At 38.7% G+C, this 20,244-nt stretch overlaps 4 protein-coding genes and 1 long non-coding RNA gene across 5 annotated transcripts; 4 read left to right on the forward strand and 1 right to left on the reverse strand.

Annotated features, from left to right (window-relative positions):
• The first annotated feature begins 7,412 nt into the window (after positions 1-7,412).
• Positions 7,413-11,091, forward strand: LOC144072792 (uncharacterized). The gene is made up of 6 exons (XM_077598099.1): positions 7,413-7,953; positions 8,027-8,158; positions 8,257-10,392; positions 10,466-10,588; positions 10,673-10,816; positions 10,901-11,091. The coding sequence occupies exons 1-6, from the start codon at positions 7,413-7,415 to the stop codon at positions 11,089-11,091; spliced, it is 3,267 nt and encodes a 1,088-aa protein (XP_077454225.1).
• A 25-nt stretch (positions 11,092-11,116) lies between these two features.
• On the forward strand, positions 11,117-13,026 carry LOC144073152 (tenascin-R-like). The gene is made up of 8 exons (XM_077598758.1): positions 11,117-11,266; positions 11,340-11,452; positions 11,533-11,665; positions 11,740-11,891; positions 11,975-12,071; positions 12,178-12,339; positions 12,414-12,577; positions 12,670-13,026. Exons 1-8 carry the CDS (start codon positions 11,134-11,136, stop codon positions 12,766-12,768), a joined length of 1,053 nt encoding a protein of 350 aa, XP_077454884.1. The 5' UTR covers positions 11,117-11,133; the 3' UTR covers positions 12,769-13,026.
• A 492-nt stretch (positions 13,027-13,518) lies between these two features.
• On the forward strand, positions 13,519-17,088 carry cyp21a2 (cytochrome P450, family 21, subfamily A, polypeptide 2). Its single transcript, XM_077598760.1, has 12 exons — positions 13,519-13,653; positions 14,060-14,182; positions 14,283-14,372; positions 14,657-14,811; positions 14,936-15,031; positions 15,128-15,238; positions 15,329-15,415; positions 15,815-15,886; positions 15,972-16,085; positions 16,157-16,323; positions 16,431-16,534; positions 16,616-17,088. Exons 1-12 carry the CDS (start codon positions 13,536-13,538, stop codon positions 16,861-16,863), a joined length of 1,485 nt encoding a protein of 494 aa, XP_077454886.1. The 5' UTR covers positions 13,519-13,535; the 3' UTR covers positions 16,864-17,088.
• Positions 14,542-19,595, reverse strand: LOC144073156 (uncharacterized). The gene is made up of 4 exons (XR_013300023.1): positions 19,559-19,595; positions 18,904-18,987; positions 18,586-18,670; positions 14,542-14,804 (listed from the first exon to the last, which is right to left on the reverse strand). It is a non-coding gene; the product is annotated as an uncharacterized LOC144073156 (long non-coding RNA).
• Positions 18,281-19,903, forward strand: LOC144073153 (allograft inflammatory factor 1-like). The gene is made up of 6 exons (XM_077598759.1): positions 18,281-18,335; positions 18,447-18,508; positions 18,591-18,657; positions 18,731-18,772; positions 18,851-19,016; positions 19,106-19,903. Exons 1-6 carry the CDS (start codon positions 18,317-18,319, stop codon positions 19,188-19,190), a joined length of 441 nt encoding a protein of 146 aa, XP_077454885.1. The 5' UTR covers positions 18,281-18,316; the 3' UTR covers positions 19,191-19,903.
• Positions 19,904-20,244: the final 341 nt, after the last annotated feature.

Genomic DNA, 20,244 nt, shown 5'->3' on the forward strand with positions numbered 1-20,244 from the left:
GTAGTAGATTCATTCATTCATTTTCTGAACCGCTTATCCTCACAATTGTTGCGGGAGGCGGTGAAATCTGACCCAGCTAACTACGGGCACCAGGCAGGGGACACCCTGAATTGGTTGCCAGCCAATCGCAGAGCACAAGGAGACAAAGGACAACCATTCGCGCTCATACTCATACCTTGGGGCAATCTAGCATGTTCAACCAGCCGAATCCGCACGTTTTTGGGATGTGGGAAAAAACATGAAGAAAACCCACGCACGTCCGGGAGAACATGCAAACTCCACACAGTGAGGAGGAACCTGGGATCGAACCCTCAACCCCAGAACTGTGAGGCGGACACACTAACCACTCGGCACCCGGGCCGCTCTAAACCATGGTTGCACTGCTAATTTTCAGAATAACTGAAATAATTAGTATTTATTTTATTTTCAACATTTTCTTAATGATATCAAACCAAAATATATATACTAATTAAAATTGTATTAGTTGGATTTTTTTTTTACTAGTAGAGGCCTGTACTCCACAGACACGGCCCCCCACTTTACAGTATCATCACTACATCCTGTAAGTATAATACTTAATAATTATTCGTTATACTGTATAGAGTAGAAGACAGAACGCAGGTTTTGTTTAAACAGGGTGTCTCTGTTGAACCCAGGTGAGAAAGTGAATTTACTGTAACCTTTTTACACCCTGTAGAATTACCCTATCCATATATACATTCCATTATCACTAAGTGGCGCTGTTTAGATGCTACAAGCTTAACACAGCGTTGTGTGAGTATATTAAGGGTTTTATGAAGATAACAGTTTAACCCAGGATTAGATTTAATGTTGGGAAATTCCATTGTCTGCAAAAGCTAAATTTAGCATTTTAATGGGGAGATTACACTCACACTATTTAAAAATAAATAAATAAAATGAGGCCTTTAAATGTTATAATTACAGGTTTTTTTTTGTGTGTAGCCAAGAATCTGCCGTAATGGACATCACTGACGTCAAACTCCTCACCATGTTTGTGACTTAGGGATTTAGGACCTCCTGAAGAGTATTAGTAGTTCTCCACTCCTGTGTGTGTGTGTGGGTGTGGTGGGGTGGAGTTGAGTGGGTGTGTGTGCTTGCTTCCAGTTGGCATAAGTAAAAGCCCCTATTCATCTGCAATGTAAACAATGCAAGAAGAAGATTCCTGGGCTACTGAAAACAGATGCAATCGACCCAATGTAGCAGGACACAGCCGTGAACTGCAAGTTAAACTTAAAAAGGGCATAACTAAAACAAGGGATAATGCATATTAACACCAAAACTCAATGCAATTCTGGTGCCAAACAGAGTATAGTATCTTAGAAAACCAGGTCACTTCAAGCGTTACTTATAAGAGATCCATAAAAGTTCACCTATTTGCTTACTGTAACCCTTAAAGTATTCAGGAAATAAGGAACACTAAGACACCGTATATTGGGAATAAAATCCACAATAAAAAGCAATTTATGCAATGAATGATGCTATCCCCTTCCCTAAAAGCTCCAAACGGTCAACGAATGCCCCACCACCACAAAATAAATAAATAACATTGGGGGAAACATAAGAATCCTTAAGAAGGGACCAGAGAAGCATATGATAATATATACGGGTACTGTAGTGTGTATTAATGTTGCGTGGGAAAATTATGCAATTTAGATCATGTTTTTTGTATTGAGATAAATGCAATGAAAATAACTTGAAGAGTGGTCAGATAAGGCTAACGGATATGATTAGTCAAGTTAAAATATTTTGGGAAGTAGTAGATAGGAAGTACGTACCAAGTTACTATCTGTGTGATTCTGGCTTTTATGGACGTCAGAAGTATTTAGTATATAGTATAATATAGTATAATATATATTTTTGCTTGTTGAACTGTTTGATTCGTGCATCCTGTTCTATTACATTTACAGAAATAGAATAATAATAATAGGGCTAAGAAAAATCTTAACAACTCTACATTTAATAAAAGAATTTGAAATATTATAATAATAGGATTCAGGTAATAGGTGAAATATGTATGTTATTATAAATTGAGTTATTTCTTATTTATTTTGCAAAGCCTATTGTAAAAAAATATGATTGGGTCAATTTATAGCTCAGTGTTGCTTAGAAAATCTCTAATCCTTAAAATGAGATGCATTCACTGTCATCTCCCTGCAAATAAGTTGACTGAGTTTGGTGAACTGGTTTGGTTTAGCTTTCCAGCTGGATATATTTATTTATTTTCAAGGTTTTTTTTTCTTTCATTGGCCTTGCCGTAAAGCCGCTGAGAGGGGTCTCTGTGCTCCCACACAGTCACCCTTAAAGTTGCAAGTGGCCTGCCCGCTAACCTCTGTTACGTGATGGAGGATAAAAAGGAGGGAGATGAAGTGTCTTTCAGACCGACGCAGAATGTCTACATCAAATGTTAATGGTCTCACTCAAGGTGATGTGGACTGGGGGTGAAGGGGGGAATTTTGGGCTAAATAATCCCCTCTTTAACCCTTTGTGGTCCAGAATATGTCATCACCTCCTTTTTAAAGCTGCATTTGACTGTATGTATCAAGAGCATTAAAGGTAACCAAAGAAAACAACAGGCAGAAAGAGCCCAAAAGCGGCGGCGGAATGAGGAACAAGGAAGCGCTTATGTGCAGATATTATTCTAATCTCAGAGACCCAGACCAATGTAAGCAACATGGGAGGACTTGAGCATCACTTCAATGCAGACCCATCAATGGCTTCTCTGTCCTGGGCTCCGAACATTCGACATTTCATTACATTTGAAGCTAGAGAGAATTTATGCCAGAAAAAGTAGCCAAAGCTGAAAGATTAGTCACCTGCAAAGCCAGTGAGTCAGTGGCTACCTTCTTGGCACATAGAAAGAGCAAAAGTTCCATCAAGATGCTGTTGCTCAGCAGGCAAGAATCTAAACAAGTTAATTGAATTTGTAAATGCCAATGAAAATGGTGGCAAAATGTACAATTTGGATCACTTATTTTTTTAATGTACTAATACTGTAAATTGTTGGACAGATAAAAAAATTCCATTACACTTCCAACAACATTAATAATATATATACTACTAAAGTCAATTGTTTAAAATGACCAAAATGTCATTTGTAACAGATTGTGTTAAAAATATTGTATTTATTTTCCAGTTACTCCAAAAGCACATTGTCTTTTATAGTAAGTGCTCGCATGTATTTGCTCCCTCTATTTTATGACAGAAATGTGTGCTCTTGTTTTTCTTGCTACAATTATTTATAGTTGGAGTTCTGTGCTTGCACTCATCATTACAGCTAGGCAAGGCCAAAAAAACAACATCTAATGCTCGTGGCCTTCCATACCTAAAGCAGCTTTGCAGTAAAAATGGCATCATTGTGTAAAGGCTAGTACCACGCTACCTTGCCAATTGAAGGCCATTTATAAATAACACCCAGATCAGTTGCTCTTATGCTTAGTTTGTCTGAAATGAGCTCATGTTTCGTGGAAAAATGTCTGACAATAGTTTGAAAAAAAAGCATGTAGTGTTCTCCAAGTCATAGAAGAAAATGACCATCCTGATTGTTACGAGCACAAAGTCTAAAACATCCAAACAAAATAAAAAGATGTTGCTTGTATCGAGATGTGTTTTTGTACTCATGGCATTTGTAAAAACGTCACAGTTTAGCTGGGTAATTTCTTTACAGGGATGTGCCTGATATTTTCAGCCACACATTGTAAAGCCACATTCTGCTTGTGTTAAAACAAACAGTATGGCTCTATGGTAAAAGAGTAGCACATTATGAAGCTGAAAACACAACAACCTCAACATATGCGTCACAGTTCTTGGATAGAACCTGTGTGTGGAGTTTCTCAGTGGACTCAGCTTCCTCCCACACTCCCAAAACATTGAAGACTCTAAATAGTGCAGAGGTGTGAATGAGAATGTGAGTCCTCTTTTTTCTGAGTATAAGCTGTGAATGGCTATCAGGCGTGTATCGCCTATTGCGGATAAATAGATAAAACAGTCTCCTGGTCCTGTCGTCTGCCTTTCACCCGAAGTCAGCTGGGATAAGCTCCAGCAACCCTTGCAACCCTTACGAGGATGTGCGGTACGGAAGATGAAAGAGTTCAATCTTTTTTAACTTTTTATTGGGTGCATTACAACATGCTGTGTACGGCCGAATTCACTTTTTGAATGTGCTCAATGGTCATGTCTGTTTTATCAACAGGTTTGCTTGCATGTGGCAATAGTTGGACATGTTGCAGCGCTGCAGATGTCACTCACACCCGTCTGGTTTAACTTGTCTTCATGTGGTTTACAAAAGGAGGGAATGTGGGTGGCCATTTCGGTCCAAGATGCAGAGTCTCCACAGAGCATTCCTTAAAAAGTGCTGGATATTTGGTCTCTTACATAACTGTGGCGTAGTTACATCTCATTAATGCTAACAGACGGCCGATTCATATAGCGAGAAGGTTGCTGTCCCCCCAGAGTGCCCTCTGAATGCGTGCAGTGTTATGTTATGTATTTCAGCTGAATCATGACTCTAACACCGGACATTCTCTAAATCAATATCGTGTATATGGATGGCGTACATGTGTGCACGATTGTGTATTTGTGTAACTCATGCTCTTGCACCCTATATATATTTTTTTATTTTTATTTTATATATATATTTATATATATATATATATATATATATATATATATATATATATATATATATATATATATATATTTTATATATATATATATATATATATATATATATATATATATATATATATATATATATACGAAAAAGATCCAAGTTAGGAAATCCCCCAAAAAGTAAATGCATTTTCTTATCCGTTATTTCATTTTGAAAACATTGTCGCGGATGCATTGATTCTCACTTTAGAACCTCGTGACACTCTACTGGGCTCCCATTGCCTGTCTCAAAACAACCACTATCCATGTTTCAAGATTCTCTCTTACATACCTATCAGCCTCGGCTTAATATTCCCGTTATAAATGATTGTTATTCCCTTTATTAAGCAAGAAAAACCATACAAATGCAACGCGGCACATATTTTCCCAGACATACACACACACGACACACACAAAAGTCTAAAATGTACTACAAAGTGGACGGCTTTCTGATGCCATCGGGTCATAGGTAAATGCACGTGCGCATATCATGCTTCAGCACGGATAGATTTTGTATGCTTGTAATTCATTTTAAGAATTTAATAAATAATTTTCTTATAATTTCTTATAGTTTCTCACATCTTTCATACTAAATTGGGACATTGACCAATTTTAAAGGGTTTTGTTGGTACTTGTGTGAGGACTGTGGAATGAATTAGAGAATTTACATTTAAAGTACTCCTCTACTTACAAAATTTTGAAGTTACAAACAAAGTTTTGGAACCAAATAATTTAATACATATAAAGTAAACATAAATGTTCCAGCTCTGAATTACATTAAACAAGGCACTATTCAGAGATTACAATAAAAAAACCATGTATAAAAAAAATTAAGTTGGTGGAAATTTACCTATTTTTTTGTCCAGTTCAAATATTTTCAATGGTGGTTATGGGAGTGGGACCACTGAGAGGAGGAGTTGGGGGACAAGAGTGGGGGTCCCTTAAGTAGGAGCGAACTTTATCCCTTGCCACTTTTCTTTTTCTGCTTTGTAAGTCTGTGTACCACATTACAATCAAATGGATGGAGAAAAATAAAGATAAGATAGAAAAAACATCAATCAGGTATGTATCTTTATTTTGGTATTAATGTCTTTAAGCTGTCAATTTGCATTTTACTGGTGAACTCTTGCATATAATACCAGAAAATAGGAATTTTAATACATGTGCTGTAAGAATTTGTGGATGATCATTAGCGAATTTGGCAGAAATCAACATGCAATTTATATTTTTTGCTACTCCATCAAAGTTTTGTAGTAAGCCAGTAGGGTTATACTGGTCTTTTTTTTAATACTTTAAAATAAATCAATAAACATCTTTAAAAATTTGCAAATAAATGTAATTGAAAATGGGGCTCTCCAGTGAGGTCAACTTCTTTTAAGAAGTGCATGCTCTTAATCCCTGAAGACAAAATGTAGGTCATTGTGTATTGTAGTTTCTTGACCTACTTTAGATCTTACCTAATATTTAATTGATTGCAGTCAACATTATAACCTATATGTGTGGTTTTTATTATTTGTGGTTGCCAATGTTTGTGTTAGCTTCTGTAAAGTGAGATGCATACAATGTGCCACAGTTCTATACAGTCGCACTCTGTTAGTTTTTCACTTGGTTTCACCATCCAACTTCCTTCCTGCTCAAAAACATCTAAGTTGGTCTGGCCAAGCAGATGAATTAACTATTATGGATGATGGTCAGAACACAGCCCCATTTTGTCAGCATGTGTTTACTTTACACTACATTTGAAAAAGAAATATTAGTTTTGATAAAAGGTGTGTTTTAAAAATAAGCTCTTATTCATTGATTTTTTTTTTACAATCATGAATGAAAGAAAGAAGCATATATGCCTGCCAAAATATTCAATCTGTCTATCAACTGAAAATAACTATTGAATAATTTCTTTTCTTTTCTTTGTAGGTAAAATCTGGCCCATCCCCTCAGAAGGAGTTCATAGTCTTGAGGATAACATACAGACAGACTTTCCAAAGTCAATCTGTCCTTACTGATTCAAAATGTTGTTTACACTAGGACTTCTCCTCCTTCTGACCCCATTTGCCTCACTTCAAACCACCACCAATCAGAAGAGAAATGCCACAGGAAATAACTTCACTAAAACCAACGGGGCTTTTAATGTACCAAAAAACAACCCTACTTCCATCAAACTGACCAGTCGGCCTGCTCTAAATCTAAACATCAACCAAATTGTTTTACCTACTCCTCTCCCCAACCAAAAACCCCCAGTGATAAACGCGACAGCAAGCACCACAACCAGAAAAGACAAGCCCATAGTGTCAGTTACTAAAACAGGCTTAGGTAAATCCACAAGATCTGGTGAAATAAAGGTTACAAAGGACAATTCTGGACCTACTGGAACCCTGAATAATCAGCCAACATCCACAAGATCAGCATCAGTCGACAGTACTAAAACCACTAAAGATAAACTTCAAGTTTTTGTAAATCAGACTGCATCAGAGAAATATCCTTCGGCCACCAATGGGAAGATTGCCAAAGTTAAGCCAGCCCCTACTGGAGTTCAAAATATTCAGTCGATATCCACAAAGCTAGCCGGTGGAACCAACAAAATCAACTCTGAACCCTCTGCTAATCAGACTGTCGTTGTGAAATCTCCCTCCGCCGCAGAGGTAAAAAACCATAAAGAAAGGCCAACACACACAGTCCAGATTGCTCTTTCAACTCCAACTAAGGCATCAACCACCAATGGCTCTGTAGCTGTCAAAGAGAAGACCATGGGCTCCGATCATCAGACTGGAGCAGTCAAAGATTTGAAGAACTCCAAAGTTAAGTCAAATTCAACAGTTCATACTGCTACACATTCTAAGGTTTCTGCAGCAAATACCTCAGCAGCTGCAAAACCCCAACCCACGGCCTTTGCTGATCCTACTATTGTGGCCAAATCTCCCTCTAATGGCGATGTGAAGAACACAAAAGACAAATCTCAGCTCACAGACCAAAATGCAGATGATACTTCTGTTGTCAAAGATAGCGCTTTAGCTGCAGCAAATCAGGCATCTGTAAATAAGGCTCCCAGCAATACCAAATTAAAAACTGCCAGTGCACAGCCACTCAATGTGGGCATAACCAAGGACTGTGAATCAAGCAACACTAAAGTGCATGAAGTGAACCTGAAACCTGGTACTCCACTGGTAATGACACACAAGATTAATTTGATGCCCGGTGCCTGTGCTGGAAACTGTGAGAGCGAGATAGCTGACCTGAAAGGACGCTTAGCCAAGCTTGAGAGAGAAATGTCTCTGCTGAAGGACAAATGTAAGGTTATTTCTTTAGACTTTTCCGGTATCAGCATTTTCATGTAAAACAATTTGATTTGTCTCCTTCCCAGGTCCATGTTCTGCAAATTGTCCAAATGATTGTAATGGCAATGGAGAATGTCAAAAAGGAAAATGCTTCTGCCAGGATGGTTTCATGGGCCCAGACTGCAGAAACTGTGCTCACGGAGCAGCGTGCCAAAAAAGTAAGTGCTTGTTTCATTGACTAAGTGCATAAACATGACTAGATGCAATGACCTTAAGTAAAACCTCTAATAATGACCCATCTGCTCTGTAATGCCAGAAGAAACCAAAGGGATGATAAAAGCGAACATCAACACAAAAGTCCAAAGAGTGAACAAAGATTTAACCACTATCAAGGAAAACACACAGAACACAACAAAAATTGGAGAACAGTTGCAAATGGAGAAAAGGGATCAGAAAAAGCAGCATGATGCCAAGGAGAGAGACACTAAATCAAAGTTAGCCACTACTGCTAAATTATCTCTCGCAAAGGTACAAATTAACCCAGATGCTTCTGTTAAGAAATTGACAATAGAAAGTTCCACAAAGACAACCATTGGCCAACTTTTGTTGAAACATCAAGGCAGAAAGCATGAGGAAGCCCGAAAAGGCCAGACTGTGGTGTCGGCTTCAAAAACCATGGCGCCTAAACTTGCCAAGGAAGGAACCCCAGGGAGACCATATTCAAAATCTGACCATCTCAAAGATGAACCTCAAGTTAACATGACCCAGGCTGGTGTCACAAATTTAAATGGAACGACAAAACTAGCAAAAATTCTTAGCAAGAATGTTGCAACAAACAAAACATTAGCTCAAAAGCGCACCAAGGACCAATCCACAGTCATTGAAAAGCATTCATCTGAACCATCAGAATCAGGGCAAATTAGAAAGGTTAAAGTTGATGGAAAAACTGGAAAACAGATAAGTACAACAAACCTGCCTTCTGTTGAAGATATAAATAGAGAGACTACCAAACTTGGAAAAGGGAGAAATTTGATAACAAATGTTAGAACTTTCCACAATACTGCATCAGTGGTTCATGACAGAAAATTCAATGCAAGCAAGACTGTCAAGGGCAAGGATGCAGCAACATTGCCCTCTGTCGATATTGGAAACACAGATGCTAGCAAGACCGTGGAAGGAAGGGATACTATAAAAGTTCATTCTGTTGATGCCAAGACAGAACAAGGCAGACATACTACCACTGTACAGACTGACAATAACAGAAAGAAAGATGGTAGTCGGTTGGGCAAATTGAAAACTACTCAAACCTTTCACCAAAAGACTGGACAAGACAGACATACTTCAACCGTAAACACGGTTGATCGTAAGATTCAACAAGGCAAACAGATTACAACAATAAATTACCCCATTGACAGAAACACAGATAACAGCAAAACTGGAAAAGGGAAAGGTATCGTAGGAGAGCATTCTGTTGATGGCAAGACTGGGCGAGGCAGTGTTATTGTGCAGTCTTCTAATGGGAAGACTGCACAAGGCAGACATACAGAAATTGTGCATTCATTTAATGGCAAGATTGGACAGGGTACACATACTACAATTTTGGACTCTGATGTGGAAAGAAAAACAGATACCAGCAAGATTGCAACAGGAAGCGATACCATAACAGTGCATTCTGTAGATGGCAAAACTGGGCAATTCATAGATTCCACAACGAGGCACAATGAAGGTGGCAAAACTCAACAAGGGAGAAGTACTCTGCACTCTGGTGATGGCAAGATTTTACAAGGCAAACACGCTACAACTGTCCATTCTGTTGACACTGATTCTTTCAAAACTGGACAAGGGAAGCATAGCACAACAGTGCACTCTGTTGATGGCAAAATTGGAAAAGGACACGTTACTTCAATTGTGCATTCGATCGATAACATGATGGGGAGCCAGGACGCAGGGAATGGCTCACTTACAGTCACTTCAGACAAATCTCGGGTTTCCCAAACCCAAACAAGTACCCATGGCAGTTCTTTGAAAATTGTCACAAGTATAGGAGGATTAGGGTCTGTCAAGGTTGTGAACATCTCATCCCACAGCTTTATCCTCTCATGGTCAGCACCACAAGGAATGTTCAAGAACTTCACAGTAATTAGAAGAGAGCCCCAAACAGATGCCGATGAAGAATATCAGGAGCTTGAAGAAGAGTTTTTGGAAGAAAACGATGCACATTTCTCAAAGAATACCATGGAGGTTCAGGTTCTGAAGGAGAGCACTTCCTCCTCAAGTAAAGTTGTTGCCTCAAGAAGTAAATCGGAAACCAAGAGGATCATGCTGGTTGTGCCTGGCAACGTACGATCAGTCGAATTCAGTAATCTTCGGACTAACACGCGCTATGTCCTGCACATATATGGTATAGCAGTGCACAGACGATCCAAGATTCACAGAGTTGTTGCAAATACAGGTAAAAGCATAATTCACCCAATTATTACTAGAGTCTGTGAAATTTACTAAGTGCCTTATATTTTCTCATTCAGGTCCTGAGCCAGCCATAGATATGGTTTTCGCGAACATAACTGAGACCTCACTCATGGTCTCTTGGACCAAACCAAAGTCAACAATCACAGGCTACATGATCACCTACACTCACATTATCACGGGTGTGTTAAAAACTGCAGACCCTGGAAATGATTTCACTCTTGTAGTACAGTAATTGTTGTATTATTTGTGCTTTCCCTACCAAGGTGAGACCCATTCAATGAACCTGGACACCCAGCAGACTCATGTTGCTCTTTCAAAATTGTCTGCTGGATCATCCTACATAGTAACTGTTACTACAAAACAAGGCAAAGTCCAGAGTGATAGCCTTGTGTCCATTATTACCACAGGTACAACACAAGTTCCATTTACAAATTCTCACACTGGAAAGTAATGCAAATTTTGTACATTAACTGTATTTTCTGCATCTCCAGTACCAGCACCGCCAGCCCACCTCAGAGCTATCAATGTAACAGATACCAGAGCTGTGCTGCAATGGACTCCGGGCTTAGGCAAAGTAGACCGTTTCATCATCAGCTACGAGTCTTCAAAGAGTGAGTTCCAGAACTGCAAACTTACTGCAGTAACTACAGTATCCAGTCATTCTGTGTGCAAAACCAGCTAAGTGATTCTCCTTGCCACAGTGCCTAACGTGACTGTGACAGTGATGGTGTCTGGAAACTCAGTGGAGCACCAACTGAGAGGCCTGCAGAGAGGCACGGTGTACACTGTCAAAGTCCTGAGCCAAAAGGACAGTCTTCAAAGTTTAGCCATTACAACATCTTTTACCACTGCCAATGGTTAGTACATGGTATACTGTAAGGGTTGGATCAGAGCAGTTTAATATTTGGCCATTTGTGTACTCCTTTAAAGTTGTCAAAGCCAGCGAAGTGGGTGCTCGCTCTGCTATGATTGTTTGGAAAAGTTCCACTGTGGTTTATCACAGCTACAGATTGATCTACCAAGTGGTAGGAGAAGTAGCAATGGTGAGTCACAATCAGTCAATATTATTTCCAAACAAATAAATGAATCCAAAAGATTTGTATTATCAATTTGTTTATACTAGGAGCTAATCCTGGAGCCCACCATCACAGAGTATAAACTGACAGGGCTGCTACCAATGTCACGCTATAATGTTCTAGTAGAAGGTGAGCGAGATGGACATTTCACATCAATTGTGACCACAGAATTCATCACAGGTAAACCTGGAACCAGACTTGATCAATTCACTTCAGGAATCAAACTCTATCTTAACCATACACCTATTTTATAGGGAAACTGCGTTTCCCCTACCCAACTGAGTGTTCTCAGGAGCTGCTCAATGGAGCTCTTCAATCAGGGGAGGTCAACATCTACCCTCAAGGGAAGGAGGGCCCGGTCTTCAGAGTCTACTGCGACATGGAGACTGATGGAGGCGGCTGGACGGTTAAACACAATGACTCATTTAAACAACTTGACTGACAAAAGACATTAATACAAAAAAATGTGTGTGATGTTTTTTTTTTTAGGTGTTCCAAAGAAGAGTGAATGGAAAGACAGATTTCTACCGAACCTGGAATGAATACACAGCTGGCTTTGGAAATCTCAGTGAAGAGTTCTGGCTCGGTAGAGTACATTTAAAGCTTACTTGGATATTCCCAAATGAAACATAAATCCCACTTAGTGCTAAGGGAAGTATTAACACATTTTTTTCTTCAACCACCAAAAACAGGAAATGAAATTCTGCATAACTTGACTAGCATTGGTCCCGTGAGTTTGAGAGTGGACCTGCGATCGGGAAATGAAACAGCGTACGCTCACTATGCCAACTTTTCCATTGATTCGGAGGAGAATGATTTTGCCCTTACAGTATCTGGATACATGGGAACAGCAGGTAAAATATTTCACTTAAACATGCATCTATAAAGAGAATTTCAATGTAGACAACATAAAATCGCTCCTGGACAGGTGACTCAATGAGGTATCACAATGGGCGTCCATTCTCAACCCGGGATAAGGACCCTGACTCTTTGGGGATCCACTGTTCTCGGGCCTACATGGGAGGCTGGTGGTATAAAAACTGCTACAAAACCAACCTCAATGGGCTTTATGGAATTAACACTAATAATCAGGTAAGCACAACTGCTACTGGACATTTTTTTGGTCTCTGTCTCTACCCATTCACCGAACAGAATTCATGGAGGCTGTGCTTCATCCCATGCAGGGCATTATATGGATAGACTGGAAAGGTAAAGACTCGTCTATTCCTCTGACTGAGATGAAATTCAGGCCGTCCAAGTTCTCGCCGGCGACCCATGGCTAAGGATGACTAAGCTCTCAGGAAATCCAGATGAGGGAGGAGTGTATGTCCATCCCACCCAGTTTAACTGTTTTTTATTGCTTGTATTTTTTTCCATCTCACTACTACTGTAAATATGCACTGTTTCACTCAGTTTAAATAAATGTGGGTCTGATGTGGACTGACAACCTGTCAAGGGGAAATCAGTGTGTTGTGGATAATTTGGGCCAAAAGAGCCAAAGAACAATGTGCCTTTTTGTGGTTTATTCTAGAGTCATTTTTGCAGCAGAGAGAAGATGAGTACAAAACGGGCAGAGTCAAGAGTCTCTCTGTTGCTTTCCTCAGACATACCACAATGTCTTATCACAATGAGAATTGATGATCAGGCTCTTTGTTGAATAAAAATAGGTGATATGTAAATGTTTTTTTTATCTTTTTATGAATGGGTTTGGGTTATTAGCCTGAGAAAGTCAACATGTCCCCATAAAAGTGACATGCGGGACGCAACCTTGAAGTCTCTGGGAGTGATAAGAGTGACAAATAGCTGTTCTGAGTAATTTTTCATCTGAAATATGACATCATTTGCATGCAACAAAAATGTGCATTCGTTAATCTGTCACCATGCGTAGAGTGTTATCTGGTCCTTCGCCAGGACAGATTTTGAAACAAGAAAACATTTTGATGCCCTTGATACAAGCAGCAAAACAGACGATGAGCAATGCTTTTGGATCACTATAAATGGGGGAAATGATATTAGGATTTCAAAGGAGAACATTGTCAGAGCAGAGAGGATGCCAGTCGAGTTGGTTGTGTTCAGTGCACTCTTGCTGGTGCTAGCCATCCTGCAGAATTTCTTCAAATCTGCTCTGAGAAAGAACTCGCCATCTCCCAGTGAAAAAACTCCGCCAGGTAAGAATTATTGCTTACTTGCTAATAAAATAGATGCATATCCCAAGCTTTGCATTATAATTATTTTTAATCTGGGGAAAACAGCAACAACAAAAAATCTCTTTAGGGATTTTTTTGAAATATTGTGCTATATTTTTTCAAATATAAATTTAGGGAAACATGCTGAGTTTTTTTTACACTAACTTTATTCTTACTCCCTTTAAATCACTAATAAATTGTCCAATTTTTGGTTTCTTTAGCATCTTCAAGTGGAGTTCAAATTTCTTGTCAGATTGTCATACACAAGACTTACAACATACATGAATCAACATCCCTCTTAGACCTGATGCTTTGCAAAACGAAAATTTAAATAAAATATTAATAAATTCAGCTTCATTTTGCTCTCCTCCTTCTTGCTCCAATCCAGGCCCACCAAGCCGTTTCCTCATTGGCAACATGTTGGAGCTAACCCGTGACCACCTGCCAATTCACCTAACCCGCCTTGCCCAAAACTATGGAAACATCTACCAGCTAAAATGTGGAAACACTCGTAATTACCATCTTTTTTCTTTCTTGTTAGTTTCCCTAGGTGTGACTTATTATTTTTTTGGTTTAATACATACAGTAGATCCATCTATCCTTTTCTGCAGGAATTGTAGTTCTGAACAGCAGTGAGGTCATTAAAGAAGCATTGGTGAAGAAATGGTCAGACTTTGCTGGGAGGCCTATTTCATTTACAGGTGATTGTACAGATCATTGCAATATTAAAAATCTGATTTATCTGGGCAGCGGTGAGTTTTTGTGTTCAGCATATCTGTGTTTGACTGTCAGTTGTAACATTTTTGACATGTTATTTCAAAACTGTAAAGTTATCCGAATGTATAGATGTGAGTAGGAAAGATTATCTGGCGCTACTATGTAAAGACACCCCCCTCCTCTCTTACCTTAAAATCATCATGGATCAACTCCAGCTCAGCAGGGATGGTTTAATTTGTGACTGTAACAAGTGACCATCTTTTCACAGGAAATATTGTGTCTGGTGGAGGGCGATCGATTTCTCTGGGGGACTACAACGATGAGTGGCGGGCCCATCGTCGCCTTGTCCATGGCGCTTTGCTGCGAGGCTGCCATCAATCTTTGCATGAGGTGATTGAAAAGCAGGCGAGACATCTCTGCCAGGTGGGAGAACACAACAGAACAGATCTTAGCTAATGATTGTGAACTCTAAATTGTTCCAAACTTTTTGAAGAAACAGTAGGCAATCTATGATAGATCTAATTGTGATTGGATCGATCCTTTGCAGGTGCTGAAGGCATATCAAGGCAGTGCTGTGGATCTGTCAGAGGATTTCACAGTGGCGGCTAGTAATGTGATCACTACATTGACTTTCGGAAAGGAAGTGAGTTTGACTCATAAAGCACGAGATTGTGACATTTCAAGGCGCTGAATTCCATTTATAACCATGCTTCTTTCTGTAATTGGTCAATTGTTTCAGTATGACAAGAGTTCTTCAGAGCTGCAGGAGTTACACAACTGTCTGAATGAGATTGTTGCTCTATGGGGGTCCTCTTGGATTTCTGCACTGGACTCTTTTCCATTTCTGAGAGTTTGTTCCAAAATAATAGTGAAAAAGTCAGTACATTTGAAATTTTCCAAAGCAACATTTTAATGGATAATGTCATCTTTTCTACCTAAGAAATTCCCCAACCCTGTCTTTTCCCGTCTCATGCGAGAGGTGAGGAAGAGAGACAACATCATACGCAAACACCTCAATGAATACAAGGTCAGTGAACCCCTGCGGCCCTTGTGAGGATAAGCGGTTCAGAAAATGAATGAATGAGCAAAACCTATTATTCTCTTCTAAAAATGACAAAAGGTGGAAACAGATTTACTGTTCTCTATTATCGAAAGGGAAAGCAATTCATTATTTCGCCTGTCGCGTTACGTAAATGACAAACAGGAACTTAAAGGCATTTTTTGCAGTAAATAACAAATTGAACTAAACCTAAATGAGGAAGTAATGAATTGAGAATATTTTAACTGCTCCATCAAATGTGGGCATTATTTTTTGTTTACCCTTTTAAAATTTAACCACGTTAATTATCTATTGGGACCAAATTATTGATTCTTGTAGATGTTAATACCCTTAACTAAACAATTCTCTGGGTTTGTCCACATTCAGTCACAAGAAAATCCACCAAAAGGCACCATCGCAGGCAGCTTTCTCGAGGGACACAACACAGAGAATGGAGTGGTTGGTAATCGTGACAATATTTGCTGGAAACACCTATAGGTCGTTAAACTTTTAACTTCCTTGTTTTTGCTGTGTTGGGATGCAGCCACTGACAGATATTCATGCTCACATGGCCACTGTGGACCTTCTCATCGGAGGAACAGAGACCACCGCAGCCTGGCTCAATTGGACCATAGCATTCCTCTTGCACCGACCAGAGGTCAATTTTAACCTTCCTCGTTGCCTACTTAATGTACTGCTCAATCTCACCTGACCAACTGTGACCATCAGGTGCAGACTCAGGTCTACCAGGAGCTATGCACAGTGGCAGAAGGTCACTATCCCAAATACAGTGAGAGGCACAAACTTCCCATCCTCAGCGCCCTCGTCAACGAAGTGCTCCGACTGAGGCCCGTTGCTCCTCTGGCCGTACCGCACAGAACAATCCGAGACAGCAGGTCACCACAAAGTTATCATTTTTTTTAAATAATATATATATACACATATATTGACTTTGAAAAGTTTCATCAATAAAATAAATGGACTGTACTACATCTCGATGTAGTATTGCAGGTTATTTCATCCCCAAGAACACAGTGATCATCCCTAACCTCTTTGGAGCTCACCACGATCCTTCAGTCTGGACGGAACCCCACAGCTTCAAACCGGGTATACATTTAAATGTTATTATATTGTATTAACTTATTCTCACATTTGGTTGCAGCACACCTCAAACACATTGTCTTGCAGAACGTTTCCTGGAGGGAGGAGGAGCCTCCCCTAGAGCCCTGATCCCTTTTGGAGGGGGGGCCCGCCTATGCCTTGGGGAGTCAGTTGCCAAAATGGAGCTTTTCCTCTTCATGGCATATTTGCTGAGAGATTTTCACTTCTTGCCCGCCGATGCCTGTCTCCCCGACCTGAGGGGCATCGCTAGTGTTGTACTTAAGGTCAAGGCCTACAAAGTGATCGCATGCCCACGACCTGATCCCAACAAATAACGCATTGAACTACACGTGTGGATTTTAAAATTGTAAAAATGTATATTTGATAAAATTGACCGTATAGCCATCTGTACCATGGATGCTTAGAAATGCAATGCAGCATTGAGTCTCTATGAACGATTTTGTTTTGGTTTCTCTTGTATCTATACATCTATATATCTTTATCTATATAATACAATAAATATGTCAGTACATTGATTTGAAAGAACAATTGATGAAAATTCATTCATTCATTTTCCATACTGCTTATTCTCACAAGGGACGCCGGGGGTGCGTATCCCGGCCAACCATGGGCAGCACGCAGGGGGCTCCCTGAATTGGTAAATTCGTGAAAATTTTGATTTAATTTGATATAAAGTATCATGTATCAAGTATATTGATCCTATCGGCATGGCTCTCTTTAAATTTATACATTATTTTATGCTACTTTTGTAGTTCCAAACATGTGGGTGAGTCAAGTTAGTCAAGAGGATGCAATAGTTGGTTTTATTTTATTTTATTTTTTTAAGTATGCCACTTCACTAAGCGAATCTTAATGCTCGATTCGAATCATTTGGTAAACATCATATTACAATTGCATTTCTGATATTCCTTCTAGTATTATAAGTCGTTTTTTAAATACCTAAAAGTGAAAAACATTGCCACCACGTGGAAATATGATAACACTACACCATTAGAAAAAAATCTTTGCCGTATACGTATTTACATACTCTAGTTTCTAATTTAGTGACGCATCAGTGGCTGGCTTTTTTATATTAAAATTTAGCACTCAACTTGTGTATTATCATAGTAAAAGACATTCCAACTTTGAGAACACAATATAATATAAAAAGCAAAATTTAAATAACACCAAGTATTAATATACAGAATTGTATAATTTATTATGATATCCTAATCTAATTATTCTAATTATTTGTTTTAATGTTTCATTTATGGGTTTGAGGAATGGCAACTTTGAGCACTGTAGAAAAAGGTTAAAGGTCATTAGGCACAACAAAAATTCATAAGGCGTACTCAATTATAAAGCGCAGAATCATTTTTTGGGGGAAAAATTATTTTAAGTGTGCCATACAGTCTGAAAAATACAGTACTTTAAACAAAGATCTCTTGTAATATTAATGACTGCTTTGACTTAGCGAGAAAAGATGGAAGTCAAACTAGCAAATGTTTTTTAAAAGGATCTTAGCCAACACTGTACATTACAAATGTCCTAAAATGTGTCTTCCCTCTAATGATGTCATTTGCAAACTTTTATTTGAGAAACATCCTATGCTTTGCTACTAAAAAGCGAATGGTACTTCAACGCCACGCAAATGTATCTTGTGCAACGTAATTCTTGTGAAAAACTGTGAATGCTTGACTGCTTTAAAACTAAGAAATTACTTCCTCTTCTAGTTGACTTTAAAGAAGCAACATAACATTGCACAGCTTTCTCTTCCGCAGTGCACAAATGGACAAAAGCCATCAAGGTTGGTTATTTTCCTATTGATATTTTACATGTCTTGGTAGGTCGTTATTTAGTATCGGATGAACTGTGCTATTTACTTTACTTTCACTAATCTAACTTTTGTTGGTGGCAGGTGGTAAAGTTTTCAGCCAGCTCAAGTCTCATCAAGAAGAAAAACTAAACGCCATCAATGAGGTGATAGATTTGAATTTTTAAAGACGGCAACAGAATGTTAAGTGTCTAAAACATTTTTAAAAATGTTGTTTTCTTACCTTAGGCTTTTCTGTCCGACGAGCAGTATGCAGAAGTGGAAGATCTCGCCATGAAGCTCGACATGTTTAAACGTAACAAATAACCCTATATTCAAAACAAATGTCATCAGTCTTATTCTAAATGATCCATTTACCGACATTACAGAAAAATACATGGAATTTGATCTTAACGACAAGGGCGACATAGGTAAAACATTTTTCATTCACAAACTAGAATTTAGGAGGCCTGAAGAAATTACAATGTACTGATCATTTTTCATTTTAGACATGATGGGTTTAAAGCGGATGCTGGAGAAACTGGGATTGGCTAAGACTCACTTGGAGTTGAAAAAGATGATGTCGGAAGTGGTTGGAGGAACGTCCAAAGAAACCATCAATTACGCTGATTTCCTAGATATGATGCTGGGAAAAAGACACGCCATTTTGAAATTGTGAGTGGACTTACAAGTCACCTAGAGTATCATTTACTTACAGTATGAGATAACACCGATAAATTTACATGTGATATCATTGATTGCAGGATTTTGATGTTTGAAGGCAAGAACAAAGAGGAGAAGAGACCCGAGGGGCCAGCTCCCCCCAAAACCTTCTCACAATTACCCTGAAGGACCTTACGATCGAATGCCGGAAGTTATCATGTTACACAAATTGTTAGGGATGGACACTGTAAACGATTTAGTCAACTGTGGTGCTGAATAATTTAGTTTGAAGTAGGAGTGCACTACTGGGCTTGAACTGGCAGATGCATTGTCCTTTCTATGCAACTTATTTGGGTGTAAACATCATGATTTTAGATAAGGCCTATCTATATAAATGCAGACCGACACCATGTAAACATCATTCTTCTCAATGGCAGCCATTTTTTAATGATTTTTTTTTTGTTGCTTTCAGATTGTCTAAAATCATTCAAATATTTGAAAAGTATGCAGCAAATGTAGATTTGTCAACAATATACAGTATGTAATTCTATTACCTGAGTTCTCCCTGTGCTCCCTACAACAATCTCTTCCTGATTCCACTCTAGTTTGTATTAGGAAGATCATGTGATCTTTACTTCTAATCATTACCACCTTGTTACCAGCTGCACTGAGTGTGTGTTTGTAATTAAGGCACCAGTCTCCAAAAAATCAGTGTCACTTTCTCTGCAATTTAGTCTGTAACTGTTCCTTAAACTTATATATTTTCTCATTTGACCTAGTAATTTGTTTGTCCCGACAACTAGTGTTTGCGATTGCTACTGTCCCATTCCTAACAGGAATTCTAAACATTTACACAAGATATTCTAATAATCAGGAATCAATAAAGATGTTTTAACTCATGTTTGATTTGAATAGTAGTTGAATTGGAAATACACATACTGTAATTCAAGCCATATCTGCAAAACTGTAGAAATCGAGAAAGAACCTGTTTATTTCTTGCAAGCTTTATGAAAATCAGGTATCTTGCATAATTTTAGCTTGGATAAGCTTCACGTGAGTCTGATTCAGCAGTAAAAATTGGTACAATTTGTGTGTTTGTAGCTTTGTAGATGACGTATAATATATTGCATGACAAAAAAGTTAAAAAGATACCTAAAAAATATCTGTGCTGGTCTATCAGATAAAATAAAAGTATTTTACTACGGCAATCTTTACATGGTCAAGAGTTTAAAGCTGCTTG

The sequence above is a fragment of the Stigmatopora argus genome, chromosome 4 (assembly GCF_051989625.1).
Source record: "Stigmatopora argus isolate UIUO_Sarg chromosome 4, RoL_Sarg_1.0, whole genome shotgun sequence".
NCBI classification, from domain to species: domain Eukaryota; kingdom Metazoa; phylum Chordata; class Actinopteri; order Syngnathiformes; family Syngnathidae; genus Stigmatopora; species Stigmatopora argus.

Bases quoted from the DNA above. Each gene is read 5' to 3' on its own strand.
- cyp21a2 (XM_077598760.1), top strand. From the start codon at position 13,536: ATGCCAGTCGAGTTGGTTGTGTTCAGTGCACTCTTGCTGGTGCTAGCC. The intron at 15,239-15,328 runs GTTTGTTCCAAA...TTTCTACCTAAG, and splicing joins ACTCTTTTCCATTTCTGAGA to AAATTCCCCAACCCTGTCTT. The intron at 16,535-16,615 runs GTATACATTTAA...ATTGTCTTGCAG, and splicing joins ACCCCACAGCTTCAAACCGG to AACGTTTCCTGGAGGGAGGA.
- LOC144073153 (XM_077598759.1), top strand. The intron at 18,509-18,590 runs GTGATAGATTTG...TTCTTACCTTAG, and splicing joins AACTAAACGCCATCAATGAG to GCTTTTCTGTCCGACGAGCA. The intron at 19,017-19,105 runs GTGAGTGGACTT...CATTGATTGCAG, and splicing joins AGACACGCCATTTTGAAATT to GATTTTGATGTTTGAAGGCA.
- LOC144072792 (XM_077598099.1), top strand. From the start codon at position 7,413: ATGGGCTCCGATCATCAGACTGGAGCAGTCAAAGATTTGAAGAACTCC. The intron at 10,393-10,465 runs GTAAAAGCATAA...TTTCTCATTCAG, and splicing joins CAGAGTTGTTGCAAATACAG to GTCCTGAGCCAGCCATAGAT. The intron at 10,589-10,672 runs GTGTGTTAAAAA...TTCCCTACCAAG, and splicing joins CTACACTCACATTATCACGG to GTGAGACCCATTCAATGAAC.
- LOC144073152 (XM_077598758.1), top strand. From the start codon at position 11,134: ATGGTGTCTGGAAACTCAGTGGAGCACCAACTGAGAGGCCTGCAGAGA. The intron at 11,267-11,339 runs GTTAGTACATGG...ACTCCTTTAAAG, and splicing joins ATCTTTTACCACTGCCAATG to TTGTCAAAGCCAGCGAAGTG. The intron at 12,578-12,669 runs GTAAGCACAACT...CATCCCATGCAG, and splicing joins GAATTAACACTAATAATCAG to GGCATTATATGGATAGACTG.